At 40.7% G+C, this 20,265-nt stretch overlaps 1 protein-coding gene across 1 annotated transcript in view; it reads right to left on the bottom strand.

Annotated features, from left to right (window-relative positions):
- Nucleotides 1–424: 424 nt before the first annotated feature.
- The window catches only part of VAMP2 (vesicle associated membrane protein 2), a 54,782-nt gene continuing 34,941 nt past the window's right edge, over nt 425–20,265 (bottom strand). Inside the window, exons 2-5 of the mRNA XM_074911764.1 lie at nt 17,714–17,828; nt 13,891–14,049; nt 11,816–11,867; nt 425–9,646 (exon numbers count right to left, since the gene is read on the bottom strand). Coding sequence (XP_074767865.1) covers nt 9,630–9,646; nt 11,816–11,867; nt 13,891–14,049; nt 17,714–17,828 — 343 coding nt within the window. The 3' untranslated portion in view covers nt 425–9,629. The remainder of the gene's footprint in view (nt 9,647–11,815; nt 11,868–13,890; nt 14,050–17,713; nt 17,829–20,265) is intronic.

Here is a 20,265-nt window from a genome sequence, read left to right on the forward strand (position 1 = left end):
ATCCTTCTTTCTTCACTCAGAAAATGTGTCCAAAGTACACCAAGTTTGTGAACTAGCAGTATCTTGTGGCAATGAGATCCCTGAGTTAACTGTGCCCTGTGAAAAGGAAAATGTGTTACTATTAGGAAAATATAGAATAAGGTCAAATGCACTAAAGGCATTCTCCCATCTGCTCCTCTTCACAATCCTTTAATGGCTGTACTGCTGTCTTCCCTCCCCCTATTTGTAGAGAGTTCATTATTGTTTATACAACAGAAATGGTTTTTTCTTTTCTGTTAGACTTAATATATAAAAACTCAGTATGAATTAGAAAATCTTAATTTCCAGAAGTCTTTAGCACTTAACACAGGGAGAGAATGAAAGCTGAAGCTGCTTAACTGTTCTTAAACTGTGTGTATTTGGAACAGAAATGATACAAAAAAGCAACTTCTTAAAACAAGATTTATTGGCACAAACATACATGTTACAAATGTCTACGATATTCCTGGAAAATATGTTTACCACTTCAAAAAAACCTCACTGTGCACAGAAAAGTACAGTAATATCAAACTTTGTAAGTCAGCACAATTTTAGCATCAAAATGCATGCATTCATCATTTATAAATGAATTCCACTGACCTCCAGATAAAGCACTTGAAGAAATTTCCTGGTCTCCACAACATTATTTTTCCTCCCCAGGTAGCTTTAATAAGATGCAAATTGAATGTTTTCTGTAGAGCCACAAATCACAATTTCTTGCTCAGCACAGCTGAGTCTATGAGGTGAGAGATGCTGTTCTCAGCACAGACTTTCAGATCCTTTGAGTGCATTACTACATAGCTTAGCACTACTGTGTGGCCTTTCAAAGGATGCAATTAAATATGTGGTCTGGAGTTTAGTTTTTAAAAGGGCAACTGAAACCGTATTTCTGGTTATTCCTATTAGAGGAAGTAAAGAGTGAAGAATTAGAAGAGAAGAGGTAGAAGAAAGGGTTTTGTTTTGCATTTGGAAGAGGGGTGGGATTGCTCAAGTGACTTGTGAGGAGAAATAGTAATCACAGTAAATCCTTCTTTCTTTCATGCCAGTCTAGTAACTTAGTAGCCAACCAAGGTTTTGAGATGGACCTCAGACAGTACAGAACTAGACTTTACCAGATGTCCTGGATCTGATCCTATGCCTGTCCTCAGCTTCAGAGGAGCAGGCTTCACATTATGCAGAGGGGAGAGAATGCACTCATATCCTCAGCATGATCAGATCTGGCTTAGTCCCATGTAAATGAGGAAGAAAGAAAAGTTCTTGATGTCAGTGGAAGCTCTTTGAAAAATGGGGGTTGCACTTACTCCCACTAGATTTGAATTTGACTCTAATCAAATCAATGTGAAAAAAAAAAAAAAAGGCAAAACCATAAACCACATAGAGTTATGAAGGTACATACTCCACTTTTATCAACCTTGGTAGGGCAGAGGGTATATCCAGTGGCAGAATTTGCTGTAGAATCACCAGCCTTGGAGATTTTCAAAACTCACTAAGACAAACCCTGTGCAATCTGATCCAACCTCAAAGGTGGCCCTGCTTTGAGCAGGAGATTGGACTAGATAAACCCCAGGAGTCCTTTCCAACCTAATTTTTCTGTCATTCAAAGGAAAGGCTTCTCCTCCCCTGAATTAGAACATGGCACAGATTCTATATCAGGCCTGGATTTAGTAAGGACAAATGAGGTGGGTTTGTTGTCTTAAACAGAGAATGGAAATTCTCTATATGCTTAAGCACATGTTGAAGTTGTTCCAGAACAGGACATGCTTTATTCTTCACTCTGGGCCAGAGAGTGTGAAATACTCAACCATCTGTCCATTTTAAGTCTACAGTGCTGAACTGATTAGATAGCACCTCCAGAGGCTGCTTTTCTGTGTTAAGACTCAAGCATAAGTCATTAAGGAAAATACTAATTAGCTGGCTACAAACTCATTTCCTGCAATGACTAAACCAAGTTTATAATAAGAGTTCATACATTACCACTAGAAGAACTTTTTATGCTGCAAAACAAACTGAAGGTTGCTCACAGTAGATACTGGCTATGTTTCATCTCTTTCATACTTGGAAAGAGAACGTATCACCCAAATGGCAAATGCTTGCCTACGTATATAAGCACTTCTTTCGGAAAGGGGGAGGAAAAAAGAATAGGAGTTGTCAAATAAAAATTTAACCTCTACAACAGTTGGTGTTTCCCCCTCAAAATGTATTTTTGCAACAGACAAAGGATGTTTTTAAGCCCCGCTCTTGAGTAGGAGGTACTAATTTATAATCTTTCAGTGGTGCTGATATACATAATGTGACTAATATTTTACCACGTATGTGGTCAGAGGAGGGAGGACTTTCCATTTACAAGACAAAGTAATGATATTTTTCATGACAAGTAGTGGGCTATCAGTAAACACTTTATTGTGCAGACCTGCAAGAGTGTCTTAGCTACATGAGCATTTTATTTTATTTCCAATCTGGGGAAAAAGGAAATGCAATGTAGATTGAATTTAGCATTTCTAATGAGAAAAAAAATATTCTTTCATCAATAAGTAGGCTTTGGAAGCTAATTATTTGGCTACTTCTATAGCTGCTAATTACTTAAATAGTAGACAATCTTAAATAATTAATTGTTAAACTGTATACCCATGGCCTTTACTATACATTGCTACTTTTATTCAGAATCTTTTTTCCCTTGAAGTTTCATGAAAAGCTGAACTTGCATTATTTAGAATAGCTTGCTAGCAGCACAGCAGCCACACTGATCACTGAATTTTCAGGTCCAGTCAACACTACCGTGACTAATGGAGAAATTGTTGCAACCTTTTGGGTCAATACTATAACTAGTAATAGCTGAACTTCTGAAAACAATCGTACATTGTGCATCTGTGAATTTGTGGCTCCATTATATGCACTATCTCAAACATTGATCTTACAAAGAAAACAACAGCAGCTGCCATTATTTACTCGTACTTTAAACAAACCTGCAGCTTATCAGGGGGAGAAACTAATTTCAAAGAATAGATTAGAATATTGAGACCTCTTAATTCTTTTAAACTGTTTTCATTACAAAAGCTCAGACCACCACCACGTGTTCACATACACATGACAGGAATGTAATGGATTCAGCAACGTGATTTTCCATCCTCTCCTCAGACCATTTTTTGATGGACAAGCATAGATGGTAGAGTGGAACAAGGGTAAGAAAAATCATCATGCTGTGTCAAAAAGACTTCCTTACTGGCAGACCAAAGTGCTGTACAAGAAAGTGGGCATTCAGTATGTATCTTAACTGCACCAAGCACTCTGGCCCTTATTTGACTGAAATCCTTGACCACTTCTGCAGCGAACAACAGCAGAATGTCTTCGGATGGTATACTCCAAATAATGCTCTCTGCAAAAAATACTAGATCGTCTTTTCTGCATATATCTCCTGTGTTTTCAAGAAAAAAGTGAAAGTAAATTCAACTACCATTTATCATAGTTCATTTTAAGTAATAGTCTATATGCACTTCAATAGACTAGCACTGCTTAGTTTTAACATACAAAAGGTGCTCTTAGGTATAGCCACCTATAAAAAGGAATTTGCTGAAAGTTGGCTGTATTTCACTTAAACTATTTCCCAATTTACTATCTTGCCTTTATCACATTATTTGCTGTTTCCTCTCTTCTCCATTGAAACTGATGAAATCACTGTTAGAGGAAATGTTAAACACATTTAATTAAAATTAAAATTAAAGTAGTGTAGCAAAAATGCTATTGTCTAGCAGTCAGGAGCCTTCTTTAGTTTCACATCACTCTGAACCAAATTAAGATCCAGGAGCTATATTCTGCATCCAGTGTTCTCATCCCATCAATGGAGTCTGGTTTGAGTTCAGCAGGGCATTATGGGGCAGAGGTTCTGCTCCACTCAGGCCTGCCTCAGCTCTGATTGAGGTCAACAATAACAATATAGGAGAAGGCAGGGAGTCAGAGGGCAGCAGAACAACTCCAGCCCCAATATGCTATGTTCCAAATACACTACACTCCAAAACCACAAAGGCTTTCTAAGAGAACGAAGAGAGACTTGAAGAATAATGGAGAAGTCAGACACTGTGAGAAGAGCTAAAGGATGGAGAAGCTTTTTTCATAATTACCTTTGTTGTTGTCTATGATATTTTCTCTTTGAAAACAAGTACTTTGCCCTTTTAAACTTATAGCACATGGCTTCTTTGGTTGAATAGAGTGTTACGTATGAACCACGATGCTGTATTCATGTTTAAACCAGTACAGGTTATGATTTTTGCTTTGGAGAGTTAGCAGATGTGATACAGTCATGACAGAATGAGGTTACTGCAGAAATGACTCATTGTTGAATAATCAAGTGTTTACTCCACCAAAACTGCATGCAACCAGACTGCCACAGTTTTTCTGCTTTATTGTAAGATGTAGCTTTTAAATGTCAGTGCATCAGGAAGAAAGGTAAACTCCTTGGGTGGCTCAGATCTCTTTTTATGCATGTGTTTAAAGGCAGACAGTCTTTTGGTTCTCAATGGAGAAAAAAGCTACTGAGCACATCAATGGAAACATATTAATGAAATAAGGAAGGGTAATCAGCTAAAGAGGGAAACAAAATCCTTTCTTGAAGTGGAATAGCTGTTTCTGAAGGAGACCAGATGAAGATGAATAATTGATGTAAGGTTCTTGTTTGATTGTTCCATACATCCCAATCTAGTATCCATCCTGAAAATAATGTCACTATCTGAGAAATCTTCAGGCAATCGTTTCTCTAGATACTATTAATTTTTTTTCAAACTACATTCTTTAGCCTTTTTGGTTTTGCTTTTAAAGAAGGTAATTTGAGGGTGCTTGTGCTTTCTCTTGCATGAAGAAACACATGCTCAAATGTATCTTGTCTACCAACAGGGACTTACATCAGGTCAGATGAAGAACTGGCTGGAAGAGCATCTCACTCTTCTGACTACACAGGGGGCCCAAAGGTTACGATCTGTCACGGGTCTAAAGTTCAGGTCAGGACACGAATCCAGACCAAAGACTCTTTGGTCTCTTCGAGGCCTTTCTCCAATACTCGCTGGGTACCTTGGGAGCGAGCCCAGTGCCTTATATGGCTACTGGTTTAGCACTCATCCCCACTTAAAGGGCAGGAGAAGCAGGGTTGAGATCTAAATCCTGGATCACACTCAAGTGCTCTCTAGTTTCTTTGCAAAGGTCTAGCACCAACATGTGTGATCAATGCGCTGTCATAAAAAAATAACAGACGATACATACTCCCACTGCGTGGATACCTTCCCATGGAATAGAGAAAAACTCACTATGTAAAAGCATGAAAAAAGAGTTGAGTAACATCTGAGATTCTAAAAGTTCCTGAAGTTTGAGGCTCCCATGGTAGATGCACTTCTGAGAAGCAGACATCACCATTTTACAGGTATGCTCTAACACAGATGTTAAGTGATGAACTTGCTTTTAAAAGCTCAAAATGCATTTTATTCAGGCAAGAAATAGTTCAGCTGTTCATCAAGTTAAAGTAATGTGAAGCCCTGTCAGAGGACCAGTGACAGAAATGAGACACAAACAGGAGAACTGCAAAAGGTCTTGCTACCCAGACAAAAACATAGCAGATTTTGGCTGTTGTAATTCATTCCTTGCACAGATAATACTGTCCTGTTCCTCCATCATTGTGTTTAAGTCACTTACTGCAGATCAGTATTTAAAAGGAAAAACGCCAAGTATTTTACTTGCCTGACCTGTCCCCGAGGCTAACCTCATGCAGGTTCCAATAGAATTAAAGGTGCAGCTTTAAAAATCAAACTGAATAAATTTCTAAGTCACTTCTTGTCTTACAGACCCTAGGTTACATTCAGAATCTTTATCAGATTCTCCCCTCCTCCTTCTAATAATATTGGATTATGTTGGACTATGTTGGATTGACTGTGCTGTTACATAATGTTGTCAAGTGAAAATCAGGTCAAGTGCCCCATTTGGGCTTCCACACTACTTGGTCCTGCAAGCTCTGTGTAACAACTTTTTTAGGTTTAAAGCCACATTTATGCTATTACAAGCAGGAAATAGATTAGGAAAAAGATGTAGAATATAGAATTTCTACATATTTTTCCAGAATTTCCATAGAAGGAAAAAGATGTAATGCCCAAGCAGAACCTTACTAGCCTGTGCATAGTGGATGCAAATAACACTTCTTCAACCTCAGAAGCTGATGTGCACTCACTGGCAAGCCAAACACTGCCTGAGGTACAAGCACAGACCATCTCCTAACCATCCCATTTCAGCTATGCTGTTCCTGAATGGCGTATCATGCAGGCAGTCTAGCTGTACAGCTGTAGCACAGAGGAAGAGTAAGCACTTCTTGTAAGGACAGAATATGCAAGTCTCAAACAATGTCTAACTCTGGCTAAAGCTATCAAAATCCTTGCTTCCAGCCAGAGATGTCTTCAGCACAGTCCCCAAGATGTCAGTCAAAAAGCAATCAGCCTTGCAGACCCCTGAGGGTTTGCTGGGGAGGGAGTAAAAGTAAATCCTTTTGTGCCTTCTTTCCAGCCCAAGGTAAAAGCCTAGGCAGGAGTTAGTGAGGAAGAGTAGCAGCTGAAATTCTACCCAGTAATTGCAATGCTCATCAGTGCTGACTAAACAAGAATGAATCAACCTTTTCATGGGAAATTTAGTATTACAAGTAGGCAGTTGTAACTGCATGGACATTTTAAATGTAGAGGCAGTGAGTGGAAAGCAATCAATCCTGGCTTCAACACAAATAAGGTCTCCAACTGTGTTTGTATAGATCATCCTCTGTACCAGTCTACGCAGAGGTGATGGTGTTGCGTAATCTATGACCCTGAACAGTCCTACGTTACCATATTCTCCTTGCAGAAGAATTAACCCTCTGCAGGAGCAGTTCGACTGTGGGTCTGTGCATCAGGGAAGGACATACTTGTTCATGCTTCCTGGGCTGAATTAGAAATGTTCCATGGCTTATCTGACTGATTACAACCAACCAGCACAGCACAACTAGCAAACGTTGAGCATTCATGAGCACGCTAAATGCAAACAACTTAAAAGAGTTAAACACATTAATTTAGCATATTTCATTAGTGCACAGGAGGAAATTGTCTCTCCACAAACATTTTACAACCCACTGGAGGCTAGGTTTCTTGAATAAACTCTTCCTTGCAAATTCTCACCAACATTTAGCAGTCATCCCCATTAGTTACTGTTTTGAGGGAGAATGAGTACACACATTCCACAACCAGCAGTTCACTCTCCCCTGAAGCTCCCACTTTATTAACTTGCTTGAGATACTTTAGCTAGGAGGACGTAAGCTTTGCATCCTTACAGCAGTTTCATTTAAAAACTTTTCATCTTTGTAGCTAAAGGATGCAAACGCTTTGATGTGTATTTGCAGCTGTCAGCTAAGTAGTCAGATCAGACTCTCACAGCAGAAGGCACCATCTACATTAAGGATCTGTATCAGCATATAACCTTACTGATTGTACCACCTCCAGTGAAAGCTGTCTTCAACTCATGAGTCCTTTCAGCACTCCTGTAGAGAAGCCCTGTGAGGATCAAGCCATGCTCAACGTGGGTATGGGTGGCAGGGTCTCACATTTAGGAGATAATTATTTCATAGCAGCTAGACAAATATCTTAGTAGTTTAAAAAGGGTCTTGAAGTTAGACAGCTTATTCCTTTTCCAGTGAAGGCTCAATTATACATAGCATTCAGCTGTGGCACCTCCTGGAATCAGGCCCTTCATGACAGCAGAGCTTTCTGTCTGGGCCGTGAGGATTTTAGAATTGTTTATGTACTCACTCAGCTAGAAGGACTGAAGTGAACAGGGAATACCAGGGAGCTCAGTAGCACATTAGTAACTTTGAAAGTTAAGTTTCATTAAGACTGTGTCTCTTACTGCTTAATGATATGAAACAGTACATGTGAATATGAAGTAATAAATACATAGGAGAAAAAATGCAACTGGAACCATTCAACTGATCACCACTTATTCTCTCTGAAAAATTCTACCTGAGCACAATTTGTATATACATCTATTGCAATGAACTGGTGTCAGTCTCTGTTTTTTTAATCTAAGACCATGTCAAGAGAGATGCTACAAAGTGGGAATATTTACACTACTATTATCACCATTTCTATGCCCTAATTAAATTGCAGGGAGGGGAGGAACAACCCAAACAATTTATTTTTTTTATTCTACGAATTCTTCTTAGAAATTCTGAAGGAGTTATCCTAAAAAGACCCTTTCAGAATTTCCTGGCTCAAAATTTAATAATTCATTTTTAGTTTGGTTAACTATGATTAAACTATTCAGTGTTTAAAAAAACAAAAAACAAGGAATTCAACATTTGGGAGAAACCCTACAGCAACAGCATACAAGAACTTTCTCTCAAACTGCAATATATCATTTCTATTAATTACATCAAATGTTAAACTCATTGAGTATGAAAAATCTCTGCTGAGCACTGTACAGACAACACTATAGTTTATGAACTATACACACACAGATTAAATTAAATTTTCAGAAAGCCTATTAACACCACCAATTTGGAACAGTGTTTCTCTGCGTTCCTCTCCCCCAGGAAAGCTTTGCTAGGCGCCCTTCCTTTTCTTGGCTGCTCTCCACTCTTCCCTCTATTTATCCATACCTCCTTCTTCCTGATTTTTGAATGGTCCTCACAGTGGGGACTATTTTTGCAAAATGGTGCAGAGATGTCTTCCTACAACTGTGCTGGGAAGCCACAGACATCACCGAACTTGATCATGTGCTTTAAATTAGGGCCATAAATATTGGGGATTGGCACTCAAGAGAGTCCCACAAAGACTGACAAACAGTGCCTTGAGCTTTTAGCAAGAGTCTCTATCTTGGTAATTTATGACACTTGTATTACCATTTTTGCATTTCACTTGGCTTTTTCAAGATTACGATAGCTCATGTTTTTTTGGTTGTCATACAGTCTTCTTTCTGGCTTTCATATGGAGGCCATCCTGGTTGTACAGAACACCCCATAAGGAAACATTTAAATCCATAAAAGATGATGATCTGGTCCTATTTATTTTCTGCAGGGAATGTTTTTAGACTTGGGTTGGTTGGCTAAGTTGAAATAAGATGTCTTACATGAATACTTGTAGGTACCACTCTCTTCAATGAGAGTAGCAGATACTCACTACCTCAAAAAGCTGCATCTGATAGTAGGTCTTGCCACTATTTAGGTGCTCATCTTGAGAATTTTGGCCCTAAGTTTTGATGTAACCTTAGGTTTGGGTCCAATCCACCTGACAGTGTCCCTTTAAGCAGGAGCTTTCCCATAGCTGCATTCTCTGATTCGGAAATGTTTAGGATGCTTTTCATATGCTACAGTTTCTGAAGGTCAGTGCATACACATTTTAAGACACAGTGATAAGACAGTGTATGGAACTACTTGGCAGTATTTAGCTGGTACAGTTTCTTGTGGAAACAACAGAATTCCAAAACACACCACACCGAATGCTTATGGGTTATTACAAGCAAAAATCCCAAGACACTGGGAATTAAAAAGCGGAGTTCAACAAAGGAACACTGATATCGTTGATTGATATGAACAAAGTTGTGCCAAGTCTTCCTTCCTTGCTTTTTCAAGTGGAGAAATAAACTGGGAAAGGAAGCAGAAGGAAAAAAAAAAAAAAAAAAGACATAAACCAACAGTTATTACAGAGTTAGTATTATGCTTTATCTCACAGAAATGTGTGATGTCAGAGAATGGCAAACACCTTTAGCACATCTTTGCTGAAAGAGCATGACATGTCTTGCATACAATGTGCCTTCCTAGCTGGAATGGGGATGTTCCTCGTGCGTTTGGAGGGCGAACTGGAGTGGAAAGCAGGGAGACTGTGGCTCGAAAGATAGAAAGGGCAAGGACTGATGGTGATGTTAGCCACCATCACCAGCTCCAGCAACACCTGCAGTCACACGTGCTGTAACTCTTGCTTCAGCAGGGAGCCAGCCTATTTTTCCAGGGCCCCACTACCAGGATGGTAGCAACCCTGGCTTGGTCCATTTCATCACCTGTGGTAGCTTCTTGCTGTGAGGAACTACACAATTTATCTGCATCTACGGTCAGCCCTGAATGGAGGGTATGATCTGGTTTCCATTCAAATCAGTGACTGGAGAAGCCATGCAGGCCTTGTCTGTGACAGCACTTGTACACTTGATATCAACAGGACTTAAACATATACTTGAGAGCTACTATAAATAAAGACATCATTGAGTTCAATACACAGGGTCCTTTCTGAAGCTGCAACCTTTAGGCACTATTAGAGAAGGATCAAATAGACTGGAAAAACAATTTAGAAGTTAAATACTCACTAAAATTGCACTAGATCTCACTACAGTGAACCAAGACATGGGTTTGATGATGTGATACTCAAGTTTGTGATTAAATACCCTAAAGCCAACCTAAGCCATGTCAAACGTGCTGTATCTGTTTCTAAACTTAACAGGACAGGCATCCAACATTTAAAACCAGAAGGGAAACAACATTATAACTTATATATCATTTCAGCCTTAACTTCAAAGGAGAAATTTTGAGCTATCTTGTCTGCTTTTTACTTTATTGTTAAGATACACAAATGCTCAGTGATGCCTATATACACAGCAATTAGTTCAATGGCTGCACATATGTCTTCCCAGGTTGCTGCACTAGACTGCAGAACAAAGGCCTGTCTTTCTTTCCCTTGCAGCCAGTTGCCTTGAGTACCCTGTTAATATAGTTAATTAATATCTAGCCAATTCCAGTTCTTGCCATATCAGTGTTACGAAACCCTAGAATTATTCTGGGTTGCTCTGCTGCCAGCACTCATAAGACTTAGAAACTGCCACATGTATCTCAATCCATTTAGTCCTATTTACAGGTGATTCTGTAAGCCTTCTTTACAGAAGCAACAGAGGAAAATGGAAACATGCTGAATACAAGGCATGTAATTTGAGAGATGGGAATTAATTTCCATCCACAGTCTAGCCTCCAGGTGGATCTCTTCTGGGCTACTAGCTGGATTGTCTAACTCAAGAAATCTCCCTTTTAGGAATTAATGACATATTACAGTTATGTCACATAACGGCTGTTGCTAACACGGAGGTTACATAAATGAAATGTTCAGTTCCTGTCATTACAAGATCCCTGGCTCCTAACCAGCACGACTGCTATTATTCATTTATATGCTATCTTTCCTATAACAAACGTATGAATGAGATGATCTTTCAAGACAAGAAATCAGTAAGACTTTGGGCCATCTTTTAACAATATTTTGGTATCTAAGATGCAAAGTGATTTTCAAAAGCACCAACATCTCAAATTCCAGCTGATTTGGTGGGAACTAGGCATCTAAATGCTTTTAAAAAAATCCATCAGATGCCCTTTGCTTGTGGACCTTCACCCTCTTTTTACAGGCATGAGGCAATTCAAGCATTACTGAATATACACTAGAAGACACCAGGACGGGGCACTCTTTGTTATGAAAGGAAGATACCTGAGACTGCATAAAAATTTATATAAACATGAAAAGGGAGAGTCTCTAATCCTAGAGAAAGTTATGTAACATGCCAATGTAAAATACATTAAATGTCAACAAATTCTACCTACATAAGTGTCCAGAGAGTTTGCAGTAATTCTCACTATAACAGCATGACACTAGAAGGGGAATTTCACAGATTAATCAGTTTAAATATTTTATACCGATGTTTTGTTTTGTTCTTTAATATATCAGCACTTTGTAAGTCATAGAGCTACTGAGATCATAAATGAAAGAGAAAATGCATTACTCACTTATAATTATAATGAGAATGACTGCGCATACTACACCAAGGATGATCATCATCTATAAAAAGAGAGTCATGAGAAAAAAACAGAACGTCAGGTTTTCACATGAAAGACAGTAACACCTCAGGTTTTTTGTTTTTACTTGGTGGCTCATTCCCTGCACTTTAAATTCTTGCAAAGACTCACTGTAACAGACTTGTTACGACTCCAAATTTAGTGTCAATTTAAGGAACAGCTAACCACCAGCAATGGACATAGCCTCTTGTCAAAGCTGGAACACTCTTACCCATCAGCTAAGATGCAGTGACCAACTTTATCCATTTCCAGCACTAAAGAAAAAAGTAAACTTCCAAAGTAAAACTCCAGAGGTGCTTTAAGTGGCTGGATTCACACATGGCCATATACAACTTTATACCAGAGTAACTTGACCACTTTTCACCACGTTCCCACAGTCCCCTGGAGGCAGCTGGAGATGTTTAATGCCTAGCAGGTATTTGTGCTGGCTTTCTGTACTTGTGCTATTGAGAGAGGTAGCCCGTGCTAGCCAGCATGGTTTCCAGCATGTTAGCCTGGAAATAGCTCATTGCAACGTTGAAGTCTGTTCCCACAGGAACAGATACATCAGATACCAGATACAGTTGTGCACAGACCATACCAGCACTGAGTTGTGTGGGGTAGAGGTCCCTAAATGAGACTTGCTGAATGCTAGTAAGGCCACCAGAGATGCTGCAGTCCAATTCCCATCATCACTCCAATGAAAATGGAAAGACTAAAAAACAACAAACATGGACATGTCAAACCAAGGCCTTCATTCCTCTAGACATTTGTCTGGAGGATGGAGCTAGCCATTGGCTTGTAAACTTATTTATTTCCCCCCCTCCTTCCAGAGTCTGGGAGCAAGACGAAGGACAGGGGGACTCTGTTTGTCAGGGTAAAGCAGGAAGGGACAACGAGGAAAGGAGAATGAGGGTAGGTTTGAAGGTCTAGTGTAGTGTAGCTCACTGTGGTGACTGCAGTCAGCATGGGTGAACCTAACTCAAAATCTGTGTCTGTAGCTCCCAAAAGCCCTGCTTCCTGCGCTGTCAGGCAAAGCAACTGGGCAACAGCTAGAAAAGGCCCAAAGGAACTGCTCAGTTGAATTTCTAACCTAGATCCACTTATTTCTGGAGTGTTTGTGTGTGTAGTTTACACAGAATATTGTGCTTTGCTTTACATTTCATAGCACTGTGGACTGAAGAGACAAAGCAAGCAACAGACTGGTGAGAGATACATGGGGATTCTCCCTTGGGAACAGGTGGTTTTATTTGGGTCGGCATGAATGGTCAGCAGCAAAGATGGTACTGAAGAGAAATGGGAATGAAGCTGAACTTTTGGTATAGCATTCATGTTAGTGGTGCATGAGTAGAAAGAAGCAAGGATATGGCGTCTTATATGAATAAGAGGAGCTGAAGTTTCTAGGTCCAGAAAACGCAAATTCTGGAGAAGGTCTGAAAAAGCAAAGGAAAGTGAGGTTCCCTCTGCTCATGGGAAAGGATGAGACTTTGAAAACAGCAGAGGAGAGAGCTGGCTGATTAAAGTCCTGCTCTATCCTAATCTGCCCCTCTTTTTTAAAGAGACTGTTATTTCCTCACTTCTCATAGCAGTTTGTGGAACCAAGTATTTTTTCATTACTTTACCATCCTAAAGAAAGACCAAGACGCTGATGATCTCCCATGGGGAAAAAGCTTATTTTCTCCGACTACTAGAATTCACTACACCTGTTCAGGTTTTGTGGTTCACGCAGGGAACTGGCATGAATTAACATGGAATGCTCTCCCATCCCTATCTGCAGGCACTAACTGAAGCATCAAAATTTGTGTCTACATTTTTTATGCAGCAGAAATTATGTAAAGAATAGGTTCTATTAAAGATCAAAGTTGCTTGACTTATTATCCTGGAGCCTAGAGGGCAAGGCATCTCCTTCTCCCCTTGCCAAGAAGAGACCACTTAGAGATGCCATCCTGCAAGCAAAGTCCCGTTAAATGCAAGTGAAAGTAATGTCTGCCATGAAATGATTCTCAACAAGAATTTATATTCCTTACCTTGCAATTTTTCCACCAGTATTTTCTCTTCAGTTTGGCTGCACTGGTTTCAAACTGTGAGGCACCTGCTTGCAATGCATCTGCCCGGTTGTCAAGCTCTGATAGCTTCTGGTCTCTTTCTAGCACCTTGTCCACGTTCATTCTCATGATGTCTACCACCTGCAAAGGCACAGCCTCACGTTATATTCCACACACAGTAAAGCAGAAGGTCACCTCCATGTTCACACTGTGGAGTATCACATATCATACTGAAACCAGTCATTTGCCATTATGGTATGTGATGGCAATGACCTGGACAGTGCCTCAGAAACAGTGAGAACAAGATACACATAACTATACTCTGCTCAGAAGCCCTTAAAGGTGAAAAATAAAGGGACATTATGAAATACTGTAATTAGTTTCATAAAGCTTTTGACTTCTTTTAGTGTACAACTAGCTACTTCACTATAGATACAAAAAACGGATGGAAACCAGTACCACTATACTACAGTTTGGTTCACTTTTGTCCGGTCATTACTAAGACCAAGCCATTACTTTCCTTATATATTTAATATAACTTCCTTACCTGAACTAGAGAAATTGGCTAGATAAAGGCAATTCTAAAGGGAACTGTATGTTACTCACTGTGCAGATCTTTCTAGTACAAGATGACTTCCCACCCATAATTTGAAGTCCCACTTGAAAACGGAGGAGAAAATTTTACCTGAGAAAATTCAGCCTGAACTGTAGCAGGAAGCTCAAGCCGCCTCATTGCACGGCCTCAGCGAAAAAAGCATGCACAGCCAGTACACAACAGGTAAGGACCATCCATGGATATATTTTATACACTGAATGAGACAAAAATCCTCTTCCAGCAAGCCAATAACTCTAAATAGGAATCCCATACAAATTCCTCACTAAAATAACTGTCAGACAGTACACCAATCTCAGTAGTGTGCACTTACTCTAGCAGTGAATATGGTTGCTGGGGTATTACGTCTCATACTCTGTAATAAGTCATTGTTGTTTATATTTAATATAATTACCTGCAAAAACCCAGAAGATGATCAGGGGCCAGAGCAGCTCCCCTGTGAGGGCAGGCTGAGAGAGTTGGGGGTGTTCAGCCTGGAGAAGAGAAGACTCCAGGGAAACCTTATAGCAGCTTTCCAATACTTAAAGGGCTACAGGAAAGATGGGGAGGGACTCTTTATCAGGGGGTATAGGGATAGGATGAGGGGTAATGGTTTTAAACTGACAGAGGGCAGATTTAGATTAGATCTAAGGAAGAAATTCTTCCCTGTGAGGGGGGTGAGGCCCTGGCACAGGTTGCCCAGAGCAGCTGTGGCTGCCCCCTCCCTGGCAGTGTTCAAGGCCAGGTTGGACGGGGCTTTGGGCAACCTGGGCTAGTGGAAGGTGTCCCTGCCCATGGCAGGGGGGTGGGACTGGAGGATCTTTAAGGTCCCTTCAACCCAAACTGTTCTATGGTTCTATGATTAATTTCTTAGCTAATATTTAGCTGATATTTAGCTAATATTTAGTCTCAGTACAGTATTTTGTAGTGAAAATTTTAAACTATTTGAAAATGCTGAAACAAAATACTGTAACATTTCCTAACCATTTTTTTTCCCCAGAAGTGCTTATTGAACCTGACTGCAGTGAACAACTGTCCAGATGATGCATTTTTGTCAAATAAATGAATGTTTGTGTAGACTAAAACCTAGATCTGGGCCTTAGAAAATAAGTTCTAGGACGTCTAGAGAAATCAGATGGGAAAACCCAACATGGATATAGCTGAAATACTGTATCAGCATTGAGATAGCATTAAAAATGTCAGTTATTTTACTAAGACCAAAAATTGTCTCTTAAGCAAAGACATGATTGTGTTGCTGAGTTTTGGGCTTGAGTCAGAGTGCTGTGCAGAGCAGCACTTGGAGCAGAATAGCCAGAGGACTGTAGTGCTGAGCTGTGGTGTTTGGTGCCACCTACAGATTATATTCCCACAAGACATGAAAGAAAAAACCGGAAGATCTAGTAGGAAGGTCAAAGCAATGCTCAACAGATCAGATCCTTAGGTGCTATAAACCAGTTTCAGCCTAGTGACTTCACGGTACTGAAAGCCCAGTGGCATTTTTCTCCCTTGGTTATTCTTACACTGTGATTTCCCTGTTAAACAAGGATCTGCTGACCATGTTCTATCCACTCAAAACCCATACCAGCCTCAGTCTCCCTATCAAACGGGAGGCAAAAACCCCATGAATCCTCATTATCACCCGCTTAATCCTCAAATCCAAGACCTACTCACTCTCCACTCATACTGGGTAAGAGTTCCTGCCAAAATTATGCCATCATGCTTCACAAGACAACCTTGCATGGGTTTGTGTGAAAAGTCTCAGAATCCAGAGTATCTTAAACACAAAGCGGGCGTTCGCTAGCCTCTCCATTGATCTGCTTGAAGAGCCCTATGTATCTGACGTATATCACTTGTTTTAGACAATAACTAGCAATTATTTTTCACATTCTAGGGACAAATACTTTTGCTGTAGCTCACATAAACAATTATACCACCATAATGATGTAATATGTTCAGGACAAGAAGTTTATTTCATTGTTCTGACCCAAAAAGAAAGCTGAAATAGAATATTCCTTTCCCTACTGCAAGAGACACTCCGCTAACATCAGTGAAGTTAGTGCAATGTGTGATAATGAGAGAACCTGGCCTATAAATTTCTCCAGACACTTCTGCAGCCAGAGGATGTCCTTATGATCAGCTCCGAGCATCAGCAATGGCAAGGCCAGAAAGACTCCATTTCAGATCTTCAGCAAAGAAAAAGCAGAGCTCGGTTTGACAGGTGTATTTAATTCATCTTAAGAAATGCATTTGAGATGGATGTTGTGAGGTCTTCTCTACTATTTTTAAAGCATACCTGGAGCTGTTGAAAATAGAGGTCTTTATGCATATTAATAGCTATTTTATCATGTGTATTTTATTGAATCTGCATTAAAGAATCACACAAGCCCTGGCCACTTCCCGTGGACAGTAAGCAATTAGTTACTTAAGTCTTTGGAGGGTTTAGTAAAACTCTATACTTAATACCCAGCACACAAATCTGCACAGCAGGCGTGCAAGGATGCTACAGCTGCTACTGTACTGCTGGTACGCTCAGGGACTACACCCATGAGCAGGGGTATGCTTGCTTATTCCCATTATCACAGCAGTTAGATGGACACCGGCACCACAGCCGAGGTGGCGGGGTAGTCTGTATGCTACAAGAATTTAAGGATCCAAGCTGGAAGAGGCATGTGGTCCTCCAATAAAAGGAGTGGGGATTTGTTGAAGGTGCTGTTATGACATGATGTGTGGGTGCCTTTCTTTGCAGATCAGTTGTGATGATTAATCAATAGAGCTCTGGCTTATGAACACAGCCCTCAGCTGTACAATTCTCATGGCTTGAATCTATCTAGGAGAAGCTGATGGTCTGTCCCTGTGAAACAGCCTGTGAGATTGGCATCTAGCCTTTAGGAACACAGAACATGTTAAAAGAGCTGGTTCCACTATGACATTTCCTCCTAACCTGACTGACAGGGATGAATTCCTGAACTGGCAACAGTGCCCACATTTATTCCACAGAAGTGTTACTGGTACAAGGATGTTCATACTCAGAATTTCTCTTGTACCGTCTGTCTCTTCATAAATGCCATCCTTTGGTAAATATTTTCTAGATACTGCCTTCAGATGAGCAGGAGTTGCTGGATCACTAGGGAGGAATGTGTCTTAAAGCAAAAAACAAACAACAAACACATCAGCACCCTTGTGGTGAGCAACAGATCACGTGGACCCACTTACCTCATCCACCCGGGCTTGTGTCTGCTGCATCCGTTTGTTGCTTGACACATTGGTAGCTGGAGGTGGCCCTGCAGCCCCAGCACTGGTGGGACCTTGGGTAGGAGCTGGAGCAGACCTAGGTCAAAACCAGACAATGTAAAAAGTAACTGAAAACATCTCATTTGATCACTACCCCTTTTCTGGAACAAGTCAAAAGTACTTTTCTCTTAAAAGGAGATTTCCACTGTCTCACAGCCCGCATTTTCCATTCCTGGATCACAATCCTAGTGCCCCATTCCCTCCTATGCTATAATTAGTTTTCACACTATTTCTTGATAGGACTGTATCACACTCTTCCCCTCCCTTGCTGCCTTTTTAAACAGCAAGCAATTCAGATTACCCTAAGTTAGGCCAATGGCTAAACTGATCAAAGGACTGACTAGCAGGGCAGAGTTTATGTCCCACTAAGGGAACAGACTCTGCTCCAGGTATTTTGTGTTGATGCTGTAAGAGCCAGGGCTGCAGTCCTGTCTTCCTCCTCAGTGTGCTGAGTGACACTGTCCCCTTCTCCTCAGTGTTTGGCTGGAAGCTAACCAAATAAAAATAAACAAAAGGAAGAGGGGAAAGAAATGGAGGAGGAAGTGGGGGTGAGAATTGCACACAGCATGGGGTTAGTCATCTCAGGCATTCAGCAACGCTTAACCACCCCACCAGTGGTCACCAACTGCCCCACCAGAGCAGCTGGCAGGCCTGAACATCTGCCAAGGACCCTGGATGAGTATTTGCAGGAGGTGATCTCCTACACATCAGCTCTTTTCTTAAGCATCAACACTGGCTTTTCCCAGCTTGCTCTAAAACAAAAGACAAAACAGAAGTCCCTTAAAATCCAGCAACAGATCCAGTCTGTCTCAGTGCATGAGCTTGTGCAGACAATCACCCTGCTGGCCTGAACAGGGTCCCTCAAACTCAGCCAGTTGTTCTTCACACCCACACTTTAACCTGTGAAACCTTTCCTTTCCTTTCAAGGGACCCTGTCACTTCTTCCTGCAGAGAAATAAGGTCCTGAAGCTGGAAAGGAAATCCCTAAGCATGCGAACTGAAAAATATCACTAATCCCACTCATGCATTACCAATGCCTTCCCACAGTGACAGACTGAGAGAACACAGTGTTTTTCTGTGAATCATTCCCTTTTACATCCTGGAGTCTGATTAATGCTGCTGGAATTACGGCCGCATTAATACACTGCCAAAGCGCCTAGGGGTACTGAAGTTAGTTCCCCAAAGGTACCTTAAGCTGCAAAATTCAGTTTGACAGTATTGCTGAGTTCCCTACAGAGAACACTGACCCTCACAGACTCCCAGTGATGGAGCAGCTGTTTGCAGACCCAGAGCACTGCTGTATCCTTTTTTAACTGTGGGTGAGAACGTCGTTATTAAGCTTTAGTTGAAAGAAAATAACTTGAGCTGTACACAAATTGCTCATCCTTTGAGGACTTCACAGCCACTATTAAAAACATAAAAGACCAGATGCTGCTGCCACCTGCAATGGAATTACTCCACTGAAAGGCTATGCGCCAGGTTCCCAACAGGATTTATTCTGAGTTTATGCTGTTGTCACAAAGGATCAAAATCTGACTATAATGCATATCAGACTTAAATAATGCAAAACAAGATCTCTCTGGAGCATTAACAACTTCAAAGGGAGTTCCTGGTACAATAACAGAGCTAAAATTGAAATTGTAAAATTTCTTTGCAGTCAAGGAGGTAAATAGGCTTTTTCCCAATCAACATAAGCAGATTTTTTTTCTGTGGAAACATTGTCTCACACTCTTAATTACTACAAATGTTAACAGAGCTCCCCTCCTGAGCTATGTACTGTTAGCATCCAGAGACTACAAAGGGAAGCATCTGAGAAGTGTTTTTCCTGGCCGCATATTTTCACTAGTAAGCATAGCTTATAGGTGCAGTGCTGTTCTTGGTCAAACCTATGTAATAACTCAAAAGTTTAGTGCTAACCTTTTCATCTTTTTTTGCACTTCCCATGCTGTCCTTAAAATGATTTAGCATAAAGTAGACATTTCCCAGTTTGCTCTCTTCCAGCATCCTTGCTGCCCTCTAATTTGGTTCCAGTTTTATTTCCTGGGACTTCTCTGTTGCCTGTATAAGGGAGGACTGGATGGGAAGAATGGGTATTTTTACAGGTGCCCTGACCATACAGCAGGAGTCACTACCAAAGAGAGATGGCAATCTTTATGCTAAGGTATAGAAAGCTTGTAATTAACATGCCCATCTTAATTAATTACATAAAATCTAATATAAGAGTAACCAGAGCTGGGTGCTGCCTGCAGTGCAGAGCTACTCTCTCCAAACCTTTTGTCTCTGGAGCTGTGCTCTCCTTACGCAGTAACAGCACCTGCCTCACTGACGGCCTGGTGGGTCAGAGCAATGAGCTGCCCCAAGTCGAAGAGTGCTCACCAGAAGAGATGAAGCACCTGCTACAGAGAGCACAGCACGGGTTCCCAGACAGGCTTTAGGAAGTCAGTCCTTAAGTACGTGGCTTTAATGCCACCAGC

The sequence above is a fragment of the Athene noctua genome, chromosome 8, assembly GCF_965140245.1.
Source record: "Athene noctua chromosome 8, bAthNoc1.hap1.1, whole genome shotgun sequence".
In the NCBI taxonomy this organism is placed as follows: Eukaryota; Metazoa; Chordata; class Aves; order Strigiformes; family Strigidae; genus Athene; species Athene noctua.